This window comes from Mustela erminea, chromosome 9, assembly GCF_009829155.1.
Source record: "Mustela erminea isolate mMusErm1 chromosome 9, mMusErm1.Pri, whole genome shotgun sequence".
NCBI lineage: Eukaryota > Metazoa > Chordata > Mammalia > Carnivora > Mustelidae > Mustela > Mustela erminea.
Window position 1 is genome coordinate 54,834,701 of NC_045622.1, and position 21,307 is coordinate 54,856,007.

The 21,307-nt window shown below is 53.1% G+C and overlaps 1 protein-coding gene and 1 pseudogene across 2 annotated transcripts in view; one reads left to right on the top strand and one right to left on the bottom strand.

Moving 5' to 3' along the window:
* SLCO2B1 (solute carrier organic anion transporter family member 2B1) overlaps positions 1-6,414 on the bottom strand; it is a 45,211-nt gene extending 38,797 nt beyond the window's left edge. For both annotated transcript variants that reach the window (XM_032358260.1, XM_032358261.1), the window contains exon 1: positions 6,037-6,414. In XM_032358260.1, coding sequence (XP_032214151.1) covers positions 6,037-6,052 — 16 coding nt within the window. In that variant the 5' untranslated portion in view covers positions 6,053-6,414. The remainder of the gene's footprint in view (positions 1-6,036) is intronic.
* A 10,164-nt stretch (positions 6,415-16,578) lies between these two features.
* Positions 16,579-20,875, top strand: LOC116599738 (annotated as a pseudogene).
* Positions 20,876-21,307: the final 432 nt, after the last annotated feature.

Genomic DNA, 21,307 nt, shown 5'->3' on the forward strand with positions numbered 1-21,307 from the left:
TCGCTCTAGAGCCCTCCCTCAGCCATTTCTCCCAACCCCCACCCCATCTCACCAGCTGCATTCCAAGGTCCCTTTTTTTTTTCTTCTAATAACTTCCCTGTACGAGAGAATAAAAGGCCTCTCCCCCACACCCTTTGCCAAGGCCATCACACGAACTAGGAGGGATAGAATATAAGGCAGAGGTTACAATGGAGAGGCCCCGGTCAATGGCCTCATAGGCAGTTATGTGGGCTGCACAGCCCAAAGTGAATGGTGCCTTCTGGAGTTGGAGTTGTACAGTGCGTGGAAGCCCTGCCTGGTGGTGCATCTGGCTTCTAGATGTTTTGGGGGGGGGGCTTGCGCAATGCTTGCTGAGTGTTTGGAAGTTAGTGGCCAGCAATTAAAAACAGGAAATTTCACATAAAACTCCAGATTTTTGCTTTTTCCTGAAAGATGAGCAGATCTGGCAATCCTGGGCCCACATTCTCATACAGCAGCACCCAGCTGGCCCAAGATGCTGGGCCTACACCTGGCAAGTTGCCCCATTGGAGTCTCTCTGTGGGGGTGGAGGGGGTTTGCCTGCCTGGTGTGTTTTCAGGGACCCTCTTCATCGGCCGGTGACTTCACAGCCACACTGGGCTGGGGCGTCCCCTGGACAGGAAGCCAGGGCTGGGTTAAGCCTTTGAGGGGCCAATAAACAGGGCCATAGAGGACCCCGACCTGCCCAGGGGCTTTACGTGAACTGGTCTCTGTTGGTTCTAGAAGTAACAGTGAAGATTCATCCCGCACATCCTGACAGCTCTCTGAGGCAGGCTGCTGGGGACACAGAGGCCAGCAGGCCCCGTCCTTGCCCTCAAGGAGCAAGTCAGGGAGTGGGAGTGGTGGGGAGGGGAAGCAGACATCAAACACAGAATCCCAGTGACCTGAGCTCACTGATGTAACACAAGGAATTTCAAGACTACAAAAACACAGCAGAGGCCCTAGCCTAGATTGCAAGGTTCTGGAAGTCTTCCTAAAGGAAGAAACAACAGAGAAAAGGGCAGACAAATCAGAGTACAAAAAATGCTCAGGGAACGAATGGTCTGGCAAGGCTGGAGCACTAGGGCCGCGGTAGGGGTGCAGTGCGGGGGACTGGGGCTGGAGCGGTTGGAGGAGCCAGGCTACAATGAGCCTGAATGCCAGGTTGAAGGGCTGGGCTTTCTTCTGAGCCCAGGGATGAGGTCTGATTTGACCACCTGGACAGACCTCGTGCCTGTGGGGTGAGAGTGGAAGAGTCAAGCAATGGGCAGGAGCCAGGGAGAAAGCAAGAGTGGGGTCCAGAGTGGCGAGGGACCATGGGTCCTGGGTTAGGCAGTGGCTGTGGGAAAGGAGAGTGACAAGCTGCGGTATCACAGTGGGGAGGTAGGACTTGGTGGAAAATCAGATGTGGGGAGTGAAGGAAGCCGAGGAGTCCTGGGGGCAGGGATGGAGGGGAGAGAGGAGCAGCCCAGGAGGAGCAGCTCTGCCTCTGGGCGTGCCATGGTTGAGGGCTGGGACTGCAAAGGTGTGGTGAGTTCAGCCTTGACCATGGTGAGTTTGGGGTGGCAGGCTGGGGTGGGGCGTGTGCACTAAGGGAGAGATATTTAGGAGGCTGTGGGCTCTAGGAGAGCCCAGGAGAGGATACGGGCTGGAGCCAGATCTCTGGCTGTCTGGAGACAAGAGCAGAAAGAAGGTAACAGAAGCCACAAGTGGGCAAGCAACTTGCCCAGCGAGAGTGAGACGCCTCTGCCATGTGTCCCGTCTGAAGAAAACAGAGCAAAAAGAGGAACCTAACCGGGAACCATGTTCAGGTGCCAAGGTCGGGGGAGGGGACAGTGTCACAGAGGTGCCAAGATGTTTTTGGAAAAACTACCAGCTTCCAGCACGGATACACCCAGAGCCCAAGCCTGGGAAGGGAAATATTCCCAGCAGCAGATATTGGGTAATCCGCCCCTCATAACAAATGACAGATACTTCTCCAGAGGTGCTGGAGTAGAAGGAAGCCTACGTAGCCAACCCCTTCCTTGAGCCCTTCTTACTTCCGAGATTGCTCTGTATGCCCTCAGCTTGCAGTTTCCCTCACTATTTACGTCCCTTGATGAAGCAGTGAGTCCTCAGGGCAGCACCTGTCCCATCCTGTGTCCTGATGGACCATGTCCCTGCTGAAATCCTCTGGATTAGAAGACTTTGGATTTAAATATTTGCTTTGCCCCATTGGAGCTGTGTGACCTTGGGCAGCGTCGTTAGCCAGTGTCAGTTTCAGCTTCTCTGGGAGCGAGGGAAGAGAGCCCATCTCATGGAGGATTTGTAGGATTGCAGGAAAATGTCATGCTGGGTGCACTGCCATCTTCAACAGCAGTTACCCCCTCTGCACCACATGAAAACAGACATCTCAGCCTCAAAAGGTCAAGGCCCCTGGGAACTGCACCTGTCTCATCTACCCACCCCTAGCAAACAGTATTCTCAGGCTCTATAGATGCTTGCCATTCCCCAAATTCATCCTATGCTTTTCACCCCTCTGCCTTTGCACACGCTGCACCCTTGGTCTGGATTGTCCTTCCTCCCCAGCAAACCATTTCTCATCTTGCAAGGCCTGGTCCAGGTTAAGTTGAACCGAGTTAAGCTGAGGGAGAAGACAGGGCTGGAGCATGGGAATGTGGGAGGAGGGGTCCAGGTTGGGGTTGGGGAGGAGTGAGAGCCCTGGAGGCACAAAGGGCTTGGCTGTCATCTTTGGGAAATTCCTCCTCCCAGGGCTTTGGGTGGTCTGTTGGGATGACAATAGCAGGCTTGAGGTCCAGCTTTCATAGGCCTCCCAGCTGTTGCTTCTTGAGGGAGATAGTGCAGGGTGGGGGAGGAGGCCAAGCACTTTCTGGTGGTTTCCAAGCTGGGTCAGGCACCCTGTGCTGGGACTTTCTGTTCCCAGTTCCAGCCCTGGCTATCGCATCTAGACCCAAGATGACCTTAAAAATAGTGAGGAGGGCCTTGGGGGAAGGGTGAGCCTGGAGCCCACAGGGAATTCAGGTCAGTCTCCTTCTGCCTAGAACACGGAGCCTGAGGCTCAGAGAGTGGCCATTGGCTTTGGCCATGACACCTCCCCTGATCATGGGCCCCAGCTCCTCTCTCTGTGCTTACGTTTACTCCCTGGGGCCCTATTATAGCCAACCTCACTCCATATCGCGAGTCTCCAGTCCTCTTTCCAAACAGGTTGGAGGGAAAGAAGGAATGTCATGGGGGGAGGCATGGACTGGAGGGAGGACAGCTTAGACACTGAGACTTTCCCAAATCCTTGCATTTGCCAAGCCTGTGCTGAGATCTGGGGCCCCAGGAATGGATCAAATCTGGCCCCACCACTGGGGAGCTCCGGGTCTGGTGAGGCAGCCATTGTTCTCCATCCTTTCAAGCATGAAGGCTTGGGGCTCTGGGCTGCAACCCCTGAAGGATGGCAGGGACCAAACGTCTTTACTTTTTCCTGACCCCCAGTGCAGCTGAAGTTCAAGCTGACATGCTGGAGATAGCCAAGCCCCCTTAACACCGATGGGGAGATCTGATCCTTCCTCTACAGACGGCTTTGCTGCACTGCTCCTTCCAGAGACAGAAGACTGAGCCTTTCAGGAAGAGACCAGATGACCACCTCAGCCCTCCATCCACCACACAGAGAAAGTGAGTCCCAGGAAGGGACAAATGCAGATGGGGCGTTGAATGCCTGGCCCCTGACTGTAGGGTCCAGCCAGGCAAGCTTCCCATCTGGTTCACAGCTGCCTGAGCTCTGGCCTAAGAGGCAAGGCCTAACCTGGGAGGAAATAACTACCCCCAAGCCTGCCCACTCCCTAGTTACTAGCACCCAGAGAATAGTTTGCTTTGTCTAGAAGCAGTGGAGAAGTGCCCGAGTGGGTGGAGTCTCCCTAGTGTGGGGTCTGCGGAAGAGAGGAGGGAGCCCTGAGGATAATGACAGAGAGAGGAAAGAGTTTTGGCATCAGGACGACCTGGGTTCTGGCCCCCACTCTGCTGCTCCCTTGCTGGGTGACCTGGGGTGATTCACTTGCCCTCTCTGAGCATCTGTTTCCTCAACTATTAAACAGGGTGAGAGTATGTCACTGAGTTCTCATAAAGCCAGTGATTTGGAGCTCAAATTTTAACCCAGGGCTGCTAGTTCTCTCCTTTGCACGATGTATCTGCACCAGATCGATGCACTTTGAACCCAGGACAGCTAAAAGGCAACAGAAACAATATGAGGAACAAGAAAGAATCATCTTTGGAGAAGTCAAGCAGCATACGTGAGACAGGTTACTTCTAGCTGGAGAATCAGTCTGGAAGGCTTCCTGGAGGAGGTGATGTTTGGAGGAGTTGGCAAATGGCAAATTTCACCAGAATCGGTAAAGAAATGAGGGCAGATACCTCCCTGGTAGAGAGGTAAAAGCTGTGAGCAAAGAGACAGAGGTAGCCAAGAGGCTTTTCTGAAATCACAAAAGGAATGGCCTTGGGAGATCATTTTCTCCAACTCCAACCCCACAGACAGGGAAATCTGCCTGTGGCCTAAGGGCACTGGTGAGTTGGTAGAAGGCCTGGGCTGAGAGCCAGATCTGACCCTGATTCCTCTCTCTGCTGTCTGCCCCTGGCTAGGACCGCTGACCCCTCTCCTTCACATCAGCTGGCCCCTGCTCTTTTCCCAGGCTCCAGGCTCTGTGCCCTGCCCCACCTGCATTCCCACATCCCTCAGAAGCCCTCAGACCAGGAAGAGCATGGGGGAAGCCAGGCCTCAGCTCAGGGTGAGGCCTGAAGCGAAGCCAGAGGGGCTCCTGGTGGCCCAGCAGGCAGATGCTGGGATTGGCCTTCTGCTATATGTGCCAGAAGTGGGGACAGCTGGAGAACAGTCTAGACCTGAGCCCTGCAGGGGTCCAAATAATGGTGGGGTAAGGGGGTCAAGTACGATACAGCCAAAGTCACTAGTTTCTTCCCATACCTGTAGGGTCACCCACCCTCCCATCCTGCAGCCAGCCAAGGCTGATGTGGACTTTGGGCTATCAGTGGCCCATCTCCAAACCAGCCCGCCCAAGTCTGACCTCATTGTCATCTCTCTGGCGAGGTCCCCAAAGGAAACATCCACCCCACCCTTCCTGCCACGCCAGGGTACCCAGGCCGCGTCAGCCTGCCCACGAAGCCCTCCATGTCACCCGCACAAGCCAGGGAGCAGGTTCACTCCTGCCTGAGTGGGCGTGAGGCTAACACAGCCGCGGAGGACAGACAGCTGGCAGGAGGCCAGAGGTGATCACTGCAGGGCACCCTGACTTAAGATCTTTTGTTTTCTTCCCACCTCCCTCCTCTGTCCAAGAAATGCTCAGCGGGGCGCTCCATTCCCAGAACTGCCGCCCTCTCCACATGGCGCGTGTCACGCACGATCCAGGCCGGGCTCTGCAAGTCTCCCTCTGAATCCCTTTCTCTTCTGTGCTGAGCTTTCGGATTCTTTGTGGCCGGTCTGCCTGTCTCTCTTCTCTCTGTCTCTGTCTGCTTCTCTTCATTTCTCCATCTCTTCTGCAGCCTTCTCTCTGGGACGGACCTCCTTCCCTGTCCCTGCACATTCCTGCAGACACCTGTCGGCCTTTGTCTTCTCCTCTGGCCCGCCCTTTGTCTGACTGCGTATCTCTGGACTTGCTCTGTCTCTGACTCCACTTGCAACTATATCATTCTCTGCCTTGTCTGTCTTTAGCTCTGCCTGCTTCAGCGAGAAAGCAGGGCTCAGCGAGGGGCTCTCCAGTGGCCCGAATTTCCATTGTCCTCCCAGTGTCTCTGTCATGGAAGGTAGGCTGGGTTCCCCGCCTCCCACTGAGTAAATGGCATCCCTTCCTGCTCCTTCCATCAGTCATTCATTCATTTAACACACTTTCTCTAGGTCTGACCTTATGGTTGGCTCTGTGTGGGGAACTGTGAGCCTCCAACCCACTCCACCCCAGTGGGCTCCCTAGCCTCCTCACCCTCCACACTGGGAACACGGCCCGCAGCCTCCCTCCCAATGCCCCTTCCTTAATTTCATCCAAGACTTACCTATCCTGGGTCCCATGATTTTGGGGGTGCAGTGAGTTCCAACCCCTATTTCAAGGTCAAAAGTGGGGCTGAGCAGGAGAGAGAGTGAGACCGTATCAGGGCCCCCTGGAGATAGCTGCCGTGAGCCACAGAAGGGAGGCAATAATGTGGAGACTCTGGCACGTGGCCGGTGCTGCTCGGGCCACACTGGACAGCAGCCGCCTCTTCTGAGATGGTTAGGAATTCCCGTAAAACTTGACTCCACTCTCCCGGTGCCTGCCTCATCCAGTTACTTGCTCCTTCTGTTTGCCTCTTTCTGAATTCCTCTGATTTTCGGCTGGGACAGCCCAGGGCCAGAGTGGTGCAGGAGGCTGGGTTTCATTTCCATCCAGCCCCGCTGCTGGGAGGAGGTTGCTGTGGTCTCCTCCCCTTCAAGCCTCTGTCCACATTCCCCTGAATATTTTCTCTTCCTCTGTCAGCAGTAAAGAGGTAGCAGGCAGAGGGAATGTGGACGGTCCCTAAGCTCTGGTCTCATTTCAGTCCTAATTCTCCAGTCTCCTCTTGCACTCCCATTCTCAATCTGTACCCCACCAAGGTCTTGTCCCCCATTTCAGAAAGTCTGTCACCCTCCATGAGCCCCATGGAGAGCCCCTGCCCCTCCAGGGTCCCCCTTCCCAGAATCCCTGGCCCCCCTCTCACTATACCCCATCTCCTCTCTGAGCTCCGAGGATCCAGAGCAAGGAGTAAGTCTGTCTGTTCACCAGGATTCACAATGGCCAGCCCGCCTTGAGGGACTCCTGGCAACAGTTCTATAAAGTGGAGCTCCATCTCGGCAGAAGGGGTTGATGAGCAGAAGGGCAAATCTGAAATTTCAAGAGTTTTCTGGACCGAAGGATGAGGATGGAGGCCTTGGAGCCTGACAGACCTGGGTCTCATTTCAGCTGGCTCTGTGGTCTCAGACAAGTTTCTGCATCTCTGAGAATCATTTCCTTCATCCATAAAAAAGGGAGAGCTGGTTCCTCACTTGCAGGGCTGCTGGACAAGTTCAGCCAGCAAGGAAAAAGCCAAGCCTGAAGGCCTGGACCTTAGAGAAGGAAGCCACAGAGGCAGGGCTCAGATCAGGACAGCAAGAGGAAACACACTGACGAGTTCACCTTTTCCAGCTGGTTCAGCACTCTCCCACCGGAGGCCCCCTGGGTCCTCCCATCAGCCCTGTGGGCCACGTATTTATTCCTCCATTTTACAGATGAGGCACTGAGTCTCAGTAACTGCCCTGAGATCACCCAGCTAGTAGAAGGTGGGGCCATGAGGTTCAAGAACCTCCGATGCTGGACCCAGGCCTTTTCCTCCATCCAGGCTGCATTTTCCGAAGGAGACCTCCGGGTTTCCCAAAATCCAAGATACAGAAGTGAACTTGACCCAGTTCTAGGAATAGGGTCTTTGCATGAAATAGGGATGTGGATTTCAAACCCAGCTTTCAGGGTACAGTGATAAAAGAAATATACATGGACCCCGCTTGGCTCCTGGGGGCCGTATGAGGGAGCAGGTGGGAAGCAGGGAGTCTTTGAAATAATCAGTGCGCAGCCTGGCACATAGTAGTGCCCAATAGATACACGTTGCCTGGCTGTCTTTGAGAAACCAGAAATGTGAATGTGTGACCCCCATTCTAGGGAAGGTCAATAATTGGCTCAGACTGATGTAAAGACCAGGACCTGCTCCTGCTCGAGAAAACCAAGAGGTGCCCCCTTCAGACTTCAAATTGCAGGTGCATGGTTAAGAGGGAGATGGTCCCTTTAGGCTTTCTGGAAGTTCAGTTGCCTCCATCTTGGCTTCAGAGGCTGAAAATGTTCTATACATGGATTGGTCTGGGTACCTGCTGCGCCCAGCTTGGCTGGCTAAGTTCATCTCATCAGTCTTTGAGTGAAACAGTGCACAACAGTGGAACATACAATAACCTCAGACATGAGTGCTCTTCCTTTACCAGCTGTTGACAAAGCCCCTCACGGCTTGCAGAGTTTCTGAGGCCCTGTGATGTGTGCACAGTCTTTCATCTCATGCAGAGCCTGATGCTGTTCGTAAAAGCTTGGGCTGTTTGCAGAACCCAGGCCCTTCCCTTCTTTAAGTTAACCCATGGAGGGTGTTTGCACACCCAGAAAAAATAGGACACTCTTCATTTTATAGAACTATCTGAACTGGGGTGTAACTGAATAGTGCCGAGCCCCAGACTAGAGAACTCAATTCTGGTCCCAGCTCTGTCACTAACCAACTATGGGATTTGCAACAAGTCCTTTCTCCTCTCTGAGTCTCAGTCTTCTCATCTGTTAAATGGAGATCATGACCTCAAACTGCCCACCTTCGGGACCGTCATGAGTGTCACTGTGAGAATGTCCAGAAGATGGGGAGGCAGGGGTGGGAAGGGGAAGAGTAGCCAGAGGCTCCTTCCTGAAAAAGTCTCCGAACTGCCGTCTCAGCACCTTTGCTCCCACTTCCCTTCAGCCTGGCAGCCAGGGAGCGGATGTCTATAAATGAGCCCTTGGCTGAGCAGACAAGTGAGGACCTCAGTCAGAGTTTCAGCCTTCCCCACCCCCGAGACGCTGCCTGGGGTCAGAACCCAAGCTACACAGACGTGCTCCCATGCATGGCTCATTTGATCTGCTCACAGAGAGCTGTGTCATACTTTTTTCATCCATGTCGACCCTGACACTCAGAGAGAGAGCCCATGTGACTTGCCCAGAGCCACAAGTCAAATAAACAGCAGGGGCCGGGATCTGCGCCAAGGACAGCAAAGCTGGACACATGGTACCTAGGAGGTCTGAGCAGGATGGAACCTGGAGCACGTTTAATTCAATCCTCCCCTTTTCCCGACTGAGAGACCGAGGCCTAGCGAGACAACAGGGACATCACTGCCTCTCCTTGGGCTTCAGTTTCTCTCCCTGGTGGATGAGAAACAGACCCCAGCCTGCCCAGGGGGTTTAGGACCTCATCCCTCTTTGTTGACACCACTCTTGGATCAAGACACAGGAAATTTCCCAAGCATGTGAGGAGAAGCACAGGTCTGCAGGCAGGTGGGTACACAGCCTGGCCCTCAGCCCGGCCCACCTTGGCTGAGCACGGCCTTTCTCTTCTCCAGTCCACCCAGCCTTGCATAGCTTGTGCTGTGCTCTTTCTTACTCTCCCCCTGGAGGTTCCTCCCTGGGAAGCCCTTTTGCCCCAACGGGTCCAACAGCATCCACCTCCCACCATTTCCCCCTCCAGGCTGGAGAGAATAGGTACTCTGCTAGAAATTCTACATCCCTCCCTCAAAGTGGCAGCCCAGGCCCCAAAAGGCATGAGCGGGGGCATCAGACAGGTCAATTTTGACCCAGTAAGAAAGTCACTGAGACTTGATCTCCTCATCTCGTAAAGTCAGGATAACAGGACCCCTCCGGGCAAAGCCACAACAAACCCCAAACATCTCGCCCGCCCTACCTTCAACTTGGTATGTGCATAGCTTCCCTCTCCCCAGAGATTGTAATCTCTCCCAAGGCCTAGCTGGGTGACCTGGGGCTAGTCACTTGCCCTCTCTGATCTTTACTGTCCTTGTCTGTGAAATACCATCTCAATGCTGTCATACGGTTCAAATGAGCTAACGGATGGATTAGTGCTTGCTAAGTTCTAAGAGCTGAGCAGACATGAGCCATTATTAATAGGGGGATGATGGTAATTGAATGACTTATAATTCTGCAAGCAGAGGATGAGGAGGAAATAAATTGTGGCAGGTATGTGCCAGGTCTGTCTGACCTGACTGACAACTCATGGGAATAAATCACTAAGAAGGCCCCCTGAGGTGGGAGGGAGCTCAAGGGGAAAAAGGAGATCTGTAGGCTAGCTGGGTGGCCCTTGTTAGCAGTTGTCTTACTACGGGCACTGTGGGGCTATGCCCTCTCCCAGGGTCCAGACTGGGTGCTGGCTGGCCCGTGGCTCCCAGCCCTGGCTCTGCCACCATCACGCTGACATTGGTCACATCCCATTTCCTGCCCAGTCCTCAGTGTGCTTATAAAAAACTGGTGGGGGGATAGAAGGAAGGGTCAGTGTCGTTCTGCTCCACCCCAGTCTTTGGGGAAGAACCCTGTGAGCTAATGGATGTACCACTGCTTTTGTAAAGTGCCAGGTGTGGAACATGAAGGATGATGGTTATTAATAATTTGGATCGTGGGAGAGAGAAGGGGGTTGGGGGGCTTATGGGGGGATGCAGCAAAGCAAGGGCTCCAACTCTCAGAAGACTTTGCAACACTGCCCCCTGGGGGCCAGAGAGGAGGTCTGTGCCGGGGCTTTTCCTCCCAGACTCTTCCCAGTCAGGGAAAGGGGACAGAGGCCCACTGTCCAAGGAGGCTGAAGCAGACAGGCCAGGGGGAGCCCAGGGAGAGCAGTCACAGGCGGCCTCTGCCTCTGCACACCTGCCTATGTGCTCCACAAGTCTTTCAAGCTGGCCCAGTTCTTTCCATCTTGCCATCCCCACCCTGGTCCAGACCACCAGCCGCCCTTGCCTGGAGCCTGCCCCAGCCTCCCCACCACCTCCAGTCCCCAACGCCCTCAGGAGCAAGTGCCTCTGTCCCTCAGATCAATATCTCTGCTTGCAAATGAGACAAAATAGCAGATGGTTAAGGACAAGGCTTTGGGGCCAGACTGCTGGGTGGGACTCCTGGCTTCTCCAGTTGGTAACTATGTTACTTCTCCGCTCGTTTGTAAGTTTTTTAATAGACATAGCATACAATTTACCCACTTAACCATTGTCCTTGTGCCATCCAGGGGCATTTAGGGCGTCCCCCTGTTTGTGCAACCACGACCCCATCTCCACAGCTGTTCTGCCTTCCCAAACAGAAACTCCATAACCATGTGCTCCTTAATTCTTTTTTTTTTTTAATTTTATTTATTTGACAGACAGAGATCACAAGTAGGCAGTGAGGCAGGCAGAGAGAGAGGGGGAACCAGGTTCCCTGCTGAGCAGAGAGCCCAATGTGGGGCTCAATCCCAGGACCCTGGGATCATGACCTGAGCTGAAGGCAGAGGCTTTAACCCATTGAGCCACCCAGGCGCCCCCATGTGCTCCTTAATTCTTGATGCCTCTGTGTTCTCATCTGTAGGATGGGGCTCATAAGCGGCCGTCCTCACACAGTGCCTGATGGGTGGGTAACAGCTGCTCCATCGACATTACTAGGATTTTCTTCTCTTGAGGAAAGGGCTCTGGAGGGCACATGAGGAGCACAGCTCGTGCAAGCTACAAAAACCCGAGAGCTTGTTCCTCCCTGGGCTTCATTTCTGGGACTTGGGCAGAGTTTATGACAGCTGCTGGGGAAGCATGCCGCATGCTTCATCTAGGAAGATGACTCACTTCCTCCCTGATGGGCTTGTGAGCCTGCAGATGGGGAAGGCAGGAAGCCGAACGCACAGGCAGCTGATCTCAGCCCGGCGGGCCCTCCGCAGATGCCCGGGTGAGCATTACTGGGGCAAAGCGCATTCTGTATGGCGTTAGGGCCCAGTCTAGGACCAGGGCAGGACACAAAATTGGCCTTGGCTCTAACGCCCTTGGGAGAGGCTGGAACAGGCTGACTGCTTCCATCAGTGCCATTTATCTGGAGCCTTGTCAGTTTACGTTTTGTTTGGTTCTCTCCTTCTCACATTCCAGCCAAACACACCTACCCCCACACTCTGCACACACTCTTCCTAGCTTCGCTCGCCCCAACTGTTCTGGCACTCATGCCTAAAACACCCTCATTATCAAAGTGTCGCTGCCCTTATTTAAAGGCCTGCCCTTTTTTGTCTTCTGGGTGAAACACAGATGCGTCTTCCTGGGGGAGGGGAGAGACCAGGCCTGAGCTGTCCCAGATGGAGCGGACCTGGTCTCTGGCCAGGACAGGGGTGGCTCTTTCCAGCAAAACTGAGCCCAGGTCCACAGAATCCCTTCCGAGGAGACTTTAGTTTGCAGACTCCTGTCTCTTGAGTTGAAAACATCCAACCATCTTCTAGAAATAGCCACAGGGGAAGGCAGTTCAGCGTAAGCAAACCAGTCCAGTCTTCGGAGTCACTTAGGTCTGAGCTCTGCCAACAACAGGCTGTGTGACATTGGACAGCCACTTCATTCTTCTTCTTTTATTTTTGAAAGATTTATTTATTTTAGAAAGAGAGAGAGAGTGAGAGAGCAGGGGGGAGGAGCAGAGGGAGAGGGACAGAGAGTCCCAAACAGACTACGCTCTAAGCACAGAGCCTGACATGGGGCTCGATCTCATGACCCTGAGATCATGACCTGAGCCAAAACCAAGAGTCGGAGGCTTAACTGACCACATCACCCCAGGCGCCCCATCCACTTCATTGTTTCAAGCCACAGTTTTGTCAACCATAAAACTGATACAATAAACATGACTGGCATTCATGAATCACATGTCCAACATTGTTCTAAGTACTTTATTTGTGCAAGGACTCAGTTAGTGTTCCCAACTACCCATTAAAGCTCCCAGTTTACAGATGGGGAAGCTGAGGCACAGAGATGTAAGAAAACTCGCCCAAGGTTACACAGCTGTTAAGAAGCAGAACCAGGATTTAACCTAGAGAGTCTGGCTCTAGAACTTGTGCCCAGAATCGTGGCACTTAACTGTCTCGGAAAGCTAGTTTGAGGACTCAGTCATCTGTCCATCAGTCCCTAAACCATGGGCTTGAATAGAGTTAAGTATGGAGCTCAACGCTTTTGACAGGGGTCCAGGCCTGTTCTACCGATCACCATCTGAATGACCTTGGATATGTCACTTTCCTCCTCCTCAGATCTCAGGTTTCCAACCCACAACAGAAAGGGCTTGAGCCCCAGCCGGTGATTCCTAGATTTTGCTCCAGCCCAGGCTCCCTCCTGATGTCCACCTGTTCTTGGGGGGTCGCCCAGGCACCTCTGGCTCAGCAAGAACTCATTGCTGGCCTGGAGACCCTCCTAGGCCCTTCCTAGGACCCTGCTGAGCCCCAGTCTCACTGGAGTCAAGTCCATCCCTGACCCACCCTCCTCCTTCCCAACAGCCCATGGCAGCTCCCTGTTCTTCACATTCCTGTCTCCTCCTCCCTGTTCCCCTTAGCTCAGAATCCGTTCCTCCTTCTTCCAGACTCTTGCAGTCCCTTTATTCTTCTGTGACTCCAGATTCCCTGTTCTAATTCATCTCCTCCGTTCTCCCAGAGTCATCTTTCCAAACCCCAATCTCATGGCACCCAGCCCTGCTCCTCAGAGCAAAGTTAATTTTTTAGCTAAAAATTGATGTTTGTCATCACATCCCTATGATCTGCCTTACCGGCCTCCCTGCCTGCCCTGGTCCTCTGCCCGGAGCGTACCCCACACATTCATGTCTTGGTACCGGTACACACGTGGTGTCTCCCTGTTGAAATGCCCTTCTACCGTTTGTCACAGGATTAGCGCTCACCCTGCAAGGACCACCGCCAACCCCCACCCCACCCCCTGCCCTGGTCAAGTGTTTCCTTGGACAAGGTCAAGATTACATCCTAGTTCTCTAAGTGACCTTGGTCAGTGAGCATTGAACAGGGTGGCCGTACCCTCCGGGAACTTTCCATCAGCCGTTTCCTCTGCGTCCAGCCTTCCAGGGTGAAAATCCTCAGAGGAGAAGACATCCAGGGGTGGTCTTTCTGTGGCTGAGGTGGGGACAGCTCTAGAAAACTCCTTCATAGACCTTCACATTTTGCAAAGTACTCTCACCTAGAGTCTCTCACTAAACCTTCACTCCAGCCACTGTTGCTGGTGCTGTTACCGCCCATTCATGCAGGGGAGACAGAGGCAGAGAGAAGGGAAATCCTTTGCCCAAGTGCAGCCGGTGGGTGGAGGAGCTAGGATTTGAACCCGAAGTGCATTTGGCCCCCAAAGCTGACGTACCACCGCCTCCTGGTGGCGGGAAGGATGGTGACAGTGATGAGAAGGTTGGAGGCCCCAACCCTGGACCCAATTCTGGACTCACCGCCCTGAGTGGACTCACTGCCCGCAGCTGGGGAGGCAGCCTAGGTTCTCCCTGAATGTATTTATAACTTCCCTTTCCTCCTCGGCACTTTCCGTTTCCAGCCTCTCGAGTCTGCAGGAGCATCGCACCGGTGAGGGTGAGGAGCGGTAGGGGCGAGACAGGGAGACGGAGCATGACCAACTTTCCAGGGTGGAGCGGGACAGCTGCCGGCCTCTGCAAGGGTGGGAACTTCAGAGGGGGAGGGTTGTTTTCTCTTCAGAGCTCAGAAAAGTTCCTGAGATGCACGGGCCCTCCTGGAGACATGTCTGGACCTCCCCACTTCATAAGGAGGGAGACGCCTGGCCTGTGAGTGTTCCGGGCCTCCCTGTGGCCTCAGGACAGAGGCACAGGGCTTGGGCAGTCTGGGTGGAGAATGCTTCTGACCCCAGCTTCACCTCTTCTCAAACCTGTACCGCATGAGCACAGAGCTCGTACTCAAGAGCCATTCACTCAATGGACAAATCCCCATTGTACGGAAGAGGGAACCCAGGCTCAGGAAGCTGAATGTCAGGCTTGAAGCCAACCAGTCTGGCGCCGAGATCTGAGCCTGCCCTGCTATATGCGCTCCAGGTCTCCCTGGGTGGAGAGAACAACTCCCAAAAGATCCACATCTCTGCGGAATTCGCCCACCATTCTGGTCTGAAATGAGACTTGCCCTGCCCTCCCCCACCCCACCACACCACTAAATCTGCAAACCTACTTTTACACCCCTCCTTGTTGTACCTCCCTCCCCCACCTGACTCACCATGAGTCTAGACTCCAGGCTCAGAAGCTCCTCTTCTCTTCTGTCAACCTTCTTCCTCTGGTCCCTCTCTGGGGCTTATTTCCACCAACAAATGCTGGGAATTCTGCTCAGGCATCTCCAGTTTAAAAATACAGCAGAATTCTCCCTGACCCCAACCACACACCTCTCTTCACAGCCAAGCATCTTGAAAATGCTGTCTATGCCCCTCTCCATTGGCTCAGCCCCCAGTCTCCCACACCTGCTGTTCCTCTGGACCTGTTCACCCCAGGGTCACCAGTGGCCTCTTCCTTGCTGGGTCCCTGGACACTCTCCACTTCTCAACCTTTGGTCCCCTTGGCAGGTCACTGCTGCTGGCCTTGTGTGCTCTTTGATATCATCGTGGCTGCATTCTCTCTGGGCATTTTTTCCCTCGGCATCTTTTGCAGACCCTTCTTGTTCTGCCCCATGGAGGCTGGTTTCCTCCAAGGTTCTGTCTTTTTCACGCCACACTCTTTCCCTAGCTCCATAAAAACAAAGTCTCCCACCTCCACCCCAAGTCTTGGCAACTCAGCTCTCTCTCAAGGGCTCCAGACTTAAACCCTCAAATATCTGCTGGACATACCCACTTGGATGTCCCACTGGCTCCTCAGATACAACATGTCCAAAACGGAGCTCCTTATCTTCCTCCGAAAATGTCTTCCCACGTGCACAGCCCACCACCCACCTCCATCTGCCTTGTCCCCCAAGCAGGGATGCCTGGACTCCTCCAGACGCAGTTATCACATTTTTGGCCAGTATGCCCCTTGAAGATTTCTCCGATCCTGGGTAGTAAAAAGGTGTGGGCCTTGGAAATGTTAGAATTCTAACAATGGCTTCTTGTGGGCCCAGAGGAGGGACCAAAGCACGCTTAGTGACAACTTTTCTGAGCTTCATCGACTACGCAGCAAGGGCAATGAAAACCACCGCTCAGACGAGCTGAGATGAAGCAGGTGACCACCGGGGCATATCATTAGCGCAAGTAAGCCCTCAGGAAAGGCAGCAGTTTCCATTGTTGGGAATATGGTTATTTCTCCCTATTCGTCTTCTCCCTACCCAATCCCCCACTGGCTTCCCTGCCTCTAGCCTCTCCCATGAGAATCTGCTCTCCATGTGGCAGTGGGGGTGATCTTTCTGGAACAGGAAGCCAACTCTAAGTCCTCTATCTGAAGGCCAGCCCTGGCTCTCCCATGTCTCGTGCTGAGTTCTTGTTCTGTGGTCTGAAATTCAAGCCCCTTCTCTCTCTGGCCCCTGCCAACCTCTGTAGCTTCCCTTTTTGAAACTCCCAGTCTCTCCCTCCATTCTGCATCACAGATACACCTCCATCTGCCCGTTGAACATACCTTCTGCTTTTTCAGCCCTTCCTGACCCTGTCCCGGCCTTATTGGCTTGGAGGGCTCTCCACATCTGCTTATAATCCACAGTCAGCCCACAAGATGTCTTCCATGATGCAAGCCTGCTTTGTTCCCTCCTCCAAGCCCTTCAGCTCTCTAGTAGTACACATCACACTGGCTATGACTGCTGGCCAGTGTTGTCTCTGGCTCTCCCCACTAGACTATGTGATTCACTGTGAGCGGGCAGCCGGCACACCACCAGCTTTATTCAACAGGGAATGAATTGTCAGCCTCAGTTCTCCTAATTTTAAAAATGAGCAGCATAGGCAGCCAGGCCTGGTTAATTCAGAAGAGAGCAAGAAAGCCGGGGGCTAGAGGAACATGAAATCACAAAGGGCTTCCTGGAGGAGGTCGGACTGAGTAATAAGGTGTCTAGCATAAAAGAGTAAGCATGAAGAAGAGAGGACAGACGAGTGTGAGCAAGTGAAGATCTGGCAAACTGAGTGGCTCCCTGCTCTGTCACACTTATTCCTCTAGCTTCAAAACACTCAAAGCCCAGCCCCCATGCCCTGGCCGATAGCAGAGGATAGACTTCACACTTACACAGAGAATTTTCACAGACTTTTCCCTCTGTGTGTGGTCTCAGAGGCTAGCCTGAGAAAATGGGAGACCTCAGATCTGTCCTGGCCCTTGGCTTGCCATGAGACAGGCAACTCCTTCTGCCTCCGAGCCTCTGTTTCCTCATCTGTCACCCGGGGCTCCCAGTTGTTTCTCCATGGCTGGGAAAACATGCACAGACCACAGAGTTCTGAGCCCCAGTGAGGACTGTTCCTCTTCCTGTTCCATATAAGCAAAACCCAGCGATAGCTGTTAATCAGCCACCTGGGAGTCCCCAGAAAAACATTACTCAGGGCCTCAGTAGAATGGAATCTCAAGGGGGAGAGCCCCAGATGGCTAGTAATGGGCAGCCTGGAGGTTTCATGGGACCAGGTTCAGCCCCAACCTGGTTCTCCCCTTGGAGGCAGCGCTGGCCTGGGGAGAGGAGGGAGCAGCTGAAGTGGCCTGGGTTGCAGGTGAGCTGGGCCGCCCTGCAGAGGTCTTGGGCACAAAGGCAGTGCCTGGAGCTGGTCAGAGCCCAAGGAAGGACAAGGTTCTGGTTTAGGGGGGCAAGCAGGTAGAGACTCTTACCCCACTACAAGAAGGGCTCTAAGAGAAGGGAGATAGGCTAAAATGTTTCTGCCCTAATTTATAGCATCCTGAGCAGGCTGGTTCTGCTTGTAATTTGCTGTGTGAATTTAGCCAGGTCATAGTCCCACTCTGGGCCTCTCCTTTGCTATCAGCAACAATAAGGGAGCAGGACCAGAAGGCCTCCATAAAGTCAAGTGTTGTCTGATTCTGCAGGAATGCTGGAGAGGATTCCCTGAGGTTGTGGGGACAGCCACGCTCCAGTGTCTCTTTGTGGAATCACCAAGAAGCAAAATGGGTCCCACTGAGAAGCTGGTTTTCTAGGAGAGGGGTCAGAGCCAATCTCCAGCCCCAAAGAACCCACAAACCAATGAGGGAGATGTGGATGACAACTCCCAGAATGATCTGGGCCTCCAGACGGGAAAGCTTTGGTGCCTCCCTAAAGGTGGCCCCTTTCGGGGGCCTGGGCAAGGAGCCAGGAATGTGGCTGCTAGTGTGGCTTTGCCACCAACCCCCATGTGACCTTGAGCAAGTCATTCCCTTCTCTGGGCTTTTTTAATTTGAAAGACAAGGAGCAATGGAAATGGGGAAAAAATGAATGGGGATCAGACAGTCCTAATGGGGTTTCAGGAGGCTTCTGGCTCTGATGCTCCGTGATTGCCCAGCAAACCCAGCACGCGCCGTTCCCATGGGCCCAGTCTGCGGAGGGCACAGCCGCTTGGACTCACAGCAACTCACAGGGAACGCGGTTTGGATTAATTTCAGTGCTGAAAGAAAATAGAAAACCCTGCCGACAAGTCCATTAGGGGAAAAAGTTGAGTTTCCCTCAGGTGAACCATTTCAGTCATAAATTCATTTATTAAAAAATATTTCCTGAGGCTTTCCGATGAGCTGGTTTTACCAGCGGGGTGCGGGGTGTATAACATTTCCACTCAGGACATGGGGCCTGGCTGCCATGACTTTCTCTTCACAGCTGGGCCAGTCCATCTCTTTCCTAAGGCATTTCTCAAAAAGAGCATTTTTCTAGACATGTAGGGCCTCCGTTTGGTAACCAGCCCATCTGAAACTGTTGGAAAACACCCTCAGAAGGAAATAGAAATTTATAGTTGTCTCTGACATCAGCCTAAGAAATCTAGAGAGGAAAATAAAACCTTTGGCCTAATTTTTCCCTAGGTGGAAAGCAAAGCTTCCCAGTTCTCCAGGTGTCCAAGCTTGGTGGACGGAGGCCAAGGCCAGAGCCCAGAGGCCTGCTTTCCAGGACCAAGTCTGGCAACAAGCTGCTGTTGACCTGGGCTTGCTCCCCACCCCTAGACCCACAGAGTCTGCGTTTGTGAAGAAAGGACCAGAGACTGGCTTCTCTGCAGGGCCCTTTCCACTTTTACACATCCTGTGACATGAGAAGGATTTTGTTAAGAGAGAGAGAAGTGGGAGGTGGTCTTGGAAAACCAGGCTCAAAAACACTGCTTATGCCGTGGTTGGGAGAGAGAGGCAGTGATCTGAATGTCAATATACCCTGGCCCCAGATCACGGAGTCAAGGTCAAGGGCGAGCCCATACCTCCTGCAGCTCAGTTCCAGGAGTTGCAGAGTCTCCCTCAGGAATTGGGCCAGCGGCCAGGGTTGAGCGATGACCTTCTTCAGCTACCTCTGGGGAGCAGGGTGCCTCCCTGTGGAGCGATCTGCCAGCTCTCCTGACACTGGTTCTCTGCAGTGCCCTCTGAACTGGGGCCAAGAAAGGAATGCTCCGGGGTGCTGGGCATAAAATGGCTGATGACTAACACCAGCCAAGCTGCTGCAGCCAGGAAGGGGAAAGACATATGGAGGGTCCCTGGAAGCCGGGTTGTTGTTGTTTTTTTCTCCCCCCCAGTAGGGAGAATTCATCTTCAATTCAGGAAATGACTCCCTCCCCCAAAGTCATATACAGTACCTCTACCCTTCTGGGGTAACCATCATTCAGGTTTGCTGGGGACAGAGCGATTTCCTGGGACATGGAAATTTCGGGACTAAAAGCAGACAGTTCTGGGACAATTGGGAAAATCAGTTCTGGTTGCTCCCTGGATATGACAAAATAGCCAGGATACAAAGACAGGTCACAGTCACTCAGGTTACACAGGGACAGACGGAGGGCTCCACTAGCGGCTCCAGAAATAAGGAAGCCAATCTTGGGTTAAGGAGACAACAGTCTGTAGTGTTCCTCAGAGGGAGCCACTCTCCCTATCCCTCCCACAATAAGATGACCCAGAAAGGGAATCCTCAAAGGAATGGAAATATAGGGACAAGGAACACTGATTCAAGAGACACATCACAGCTCAGATGGAGTGAGACAAGAATGAGTAGGGTATAGAGGAGGAATCAAATCCAGAGCTGTACAGAAGTGGTTATCTCAGTGTCCCCAGAGAAGTGTTCCCACTAGTTCTGTAGAGCTCCTGATCTGTAAGCCTCTATCAGAAACCACTGACAATCCTAGGCTCAGAGGGAGGAAGGTAGAATCAAGGGAACCTTATGGCAAATTATGTCAGGTTTTCACTGCAGGCCTTACCCTCGTCTTCCTCAACCAGTGATCTTCTTATCTTCCCAATATCTCAGATCTAAAAACTCCATCCAGGAACTTCCATGTAGAGATCTCCAAACCAGATGGGCTTGTACCAAATGACTGCACTCAAGGTTCTAATGCTAACAGTAGGCAAAGTCTTGTAAAGGTCCATCAACATCACCATACCCAGAATGTTCCTTCACCTGTGGTGGCAGGGACTAGGCTACCTCACGAGATCCCAGCCTCCACAAGCCCGTGGACTTCTTCCTGATCAGTCTCTCAGCCCTGAACATCCTCTGCACCACGACCACTGTCCCTAAGATGCCGTCCCTTCTCTTGCTTGAGGACTGCTTCCTTAAATTCCCCGCCTGCTTCCTGCAGATTCACCTCTTCCACAGCTTCTCCTGCTCAGAAGCCTTCATCCTGGTGGCCGTGGCTATGACTGCTATGTGGCTATCTGCCGCCCCCTGGGCTATACCCTGTCCTCATGACCCCCACACCGATGCCACCCTGGCAGCCTGAGCCTGGCTCACTGCCCTTCTCCTGCACATCCCCACTGGGGTGCAGACTTCCTGCTTGGCCTTTGACAACACAGCACACATCCCTCGCTGCTTCTGTGACCACCTGGCTGTGGTCCAGGCCTCCTACTCTGACACCACGTCCCAGACCCTCATGGGCTTCTACATCACCGTGGAGGTATCCTTCCTGCCCCTTCTCCTGTGCTTCTCTCCTGTGCCCACATCCTGGCTTTGGTGCTTCGCATCAGCTCCCAAGAAGGACGTTCGAAAACCTTCTCTACCTGCTGCTCCCACCTCCTGGTGGTTGGTACCTCCTACTCACACATTGCCATAGCCTCTGTGACCTACAGGGCCAGCCTGCCCCCTCGACTCCCACATCATGGCCAATGTGGTGCATGCTCTTCTCACCCCTGTCCTCAACCCTCTCATCTATACCCTGGAGAACAAGGATTCCAAAGCAGCCATCACCAGTAGGGCATGTCCCCGGAACCCAGGCCATTCTGGGCGCTCTTGATCCTTAGACACAACTGGCTCAGATCCCTGGACACTAATGACAATGTCTAGCGTAGGATGGAAACACAATACATATTTTTAAATAAACTTCAGCAGTCTAAATTATCCTAATTCAATTGAGCAAACATCCAAAACCTGGGCCTCAAACACTGGATCAAGAACATTTCCTTCTGGTGCTACAGAATAATTGTAGTTTTCATCAGTCTCTAATGTGATGAATACAATCATCCAATCATTCAGAAAAAATTTTACTGGATGCCAGAGACAGAAATGAACCAGATGCAGTTGCTGTCTTCAAGATAACGATATCTTCAAGATAATGATCTAGTGGGGAGTCACATGCAGCGAATAATGGAAGATGATAGGACAGAGAGAAGCCCAGAGGATCATGGGGAACAAGAAATTTGCATTTAATTCAATGTTAAATGTTTTT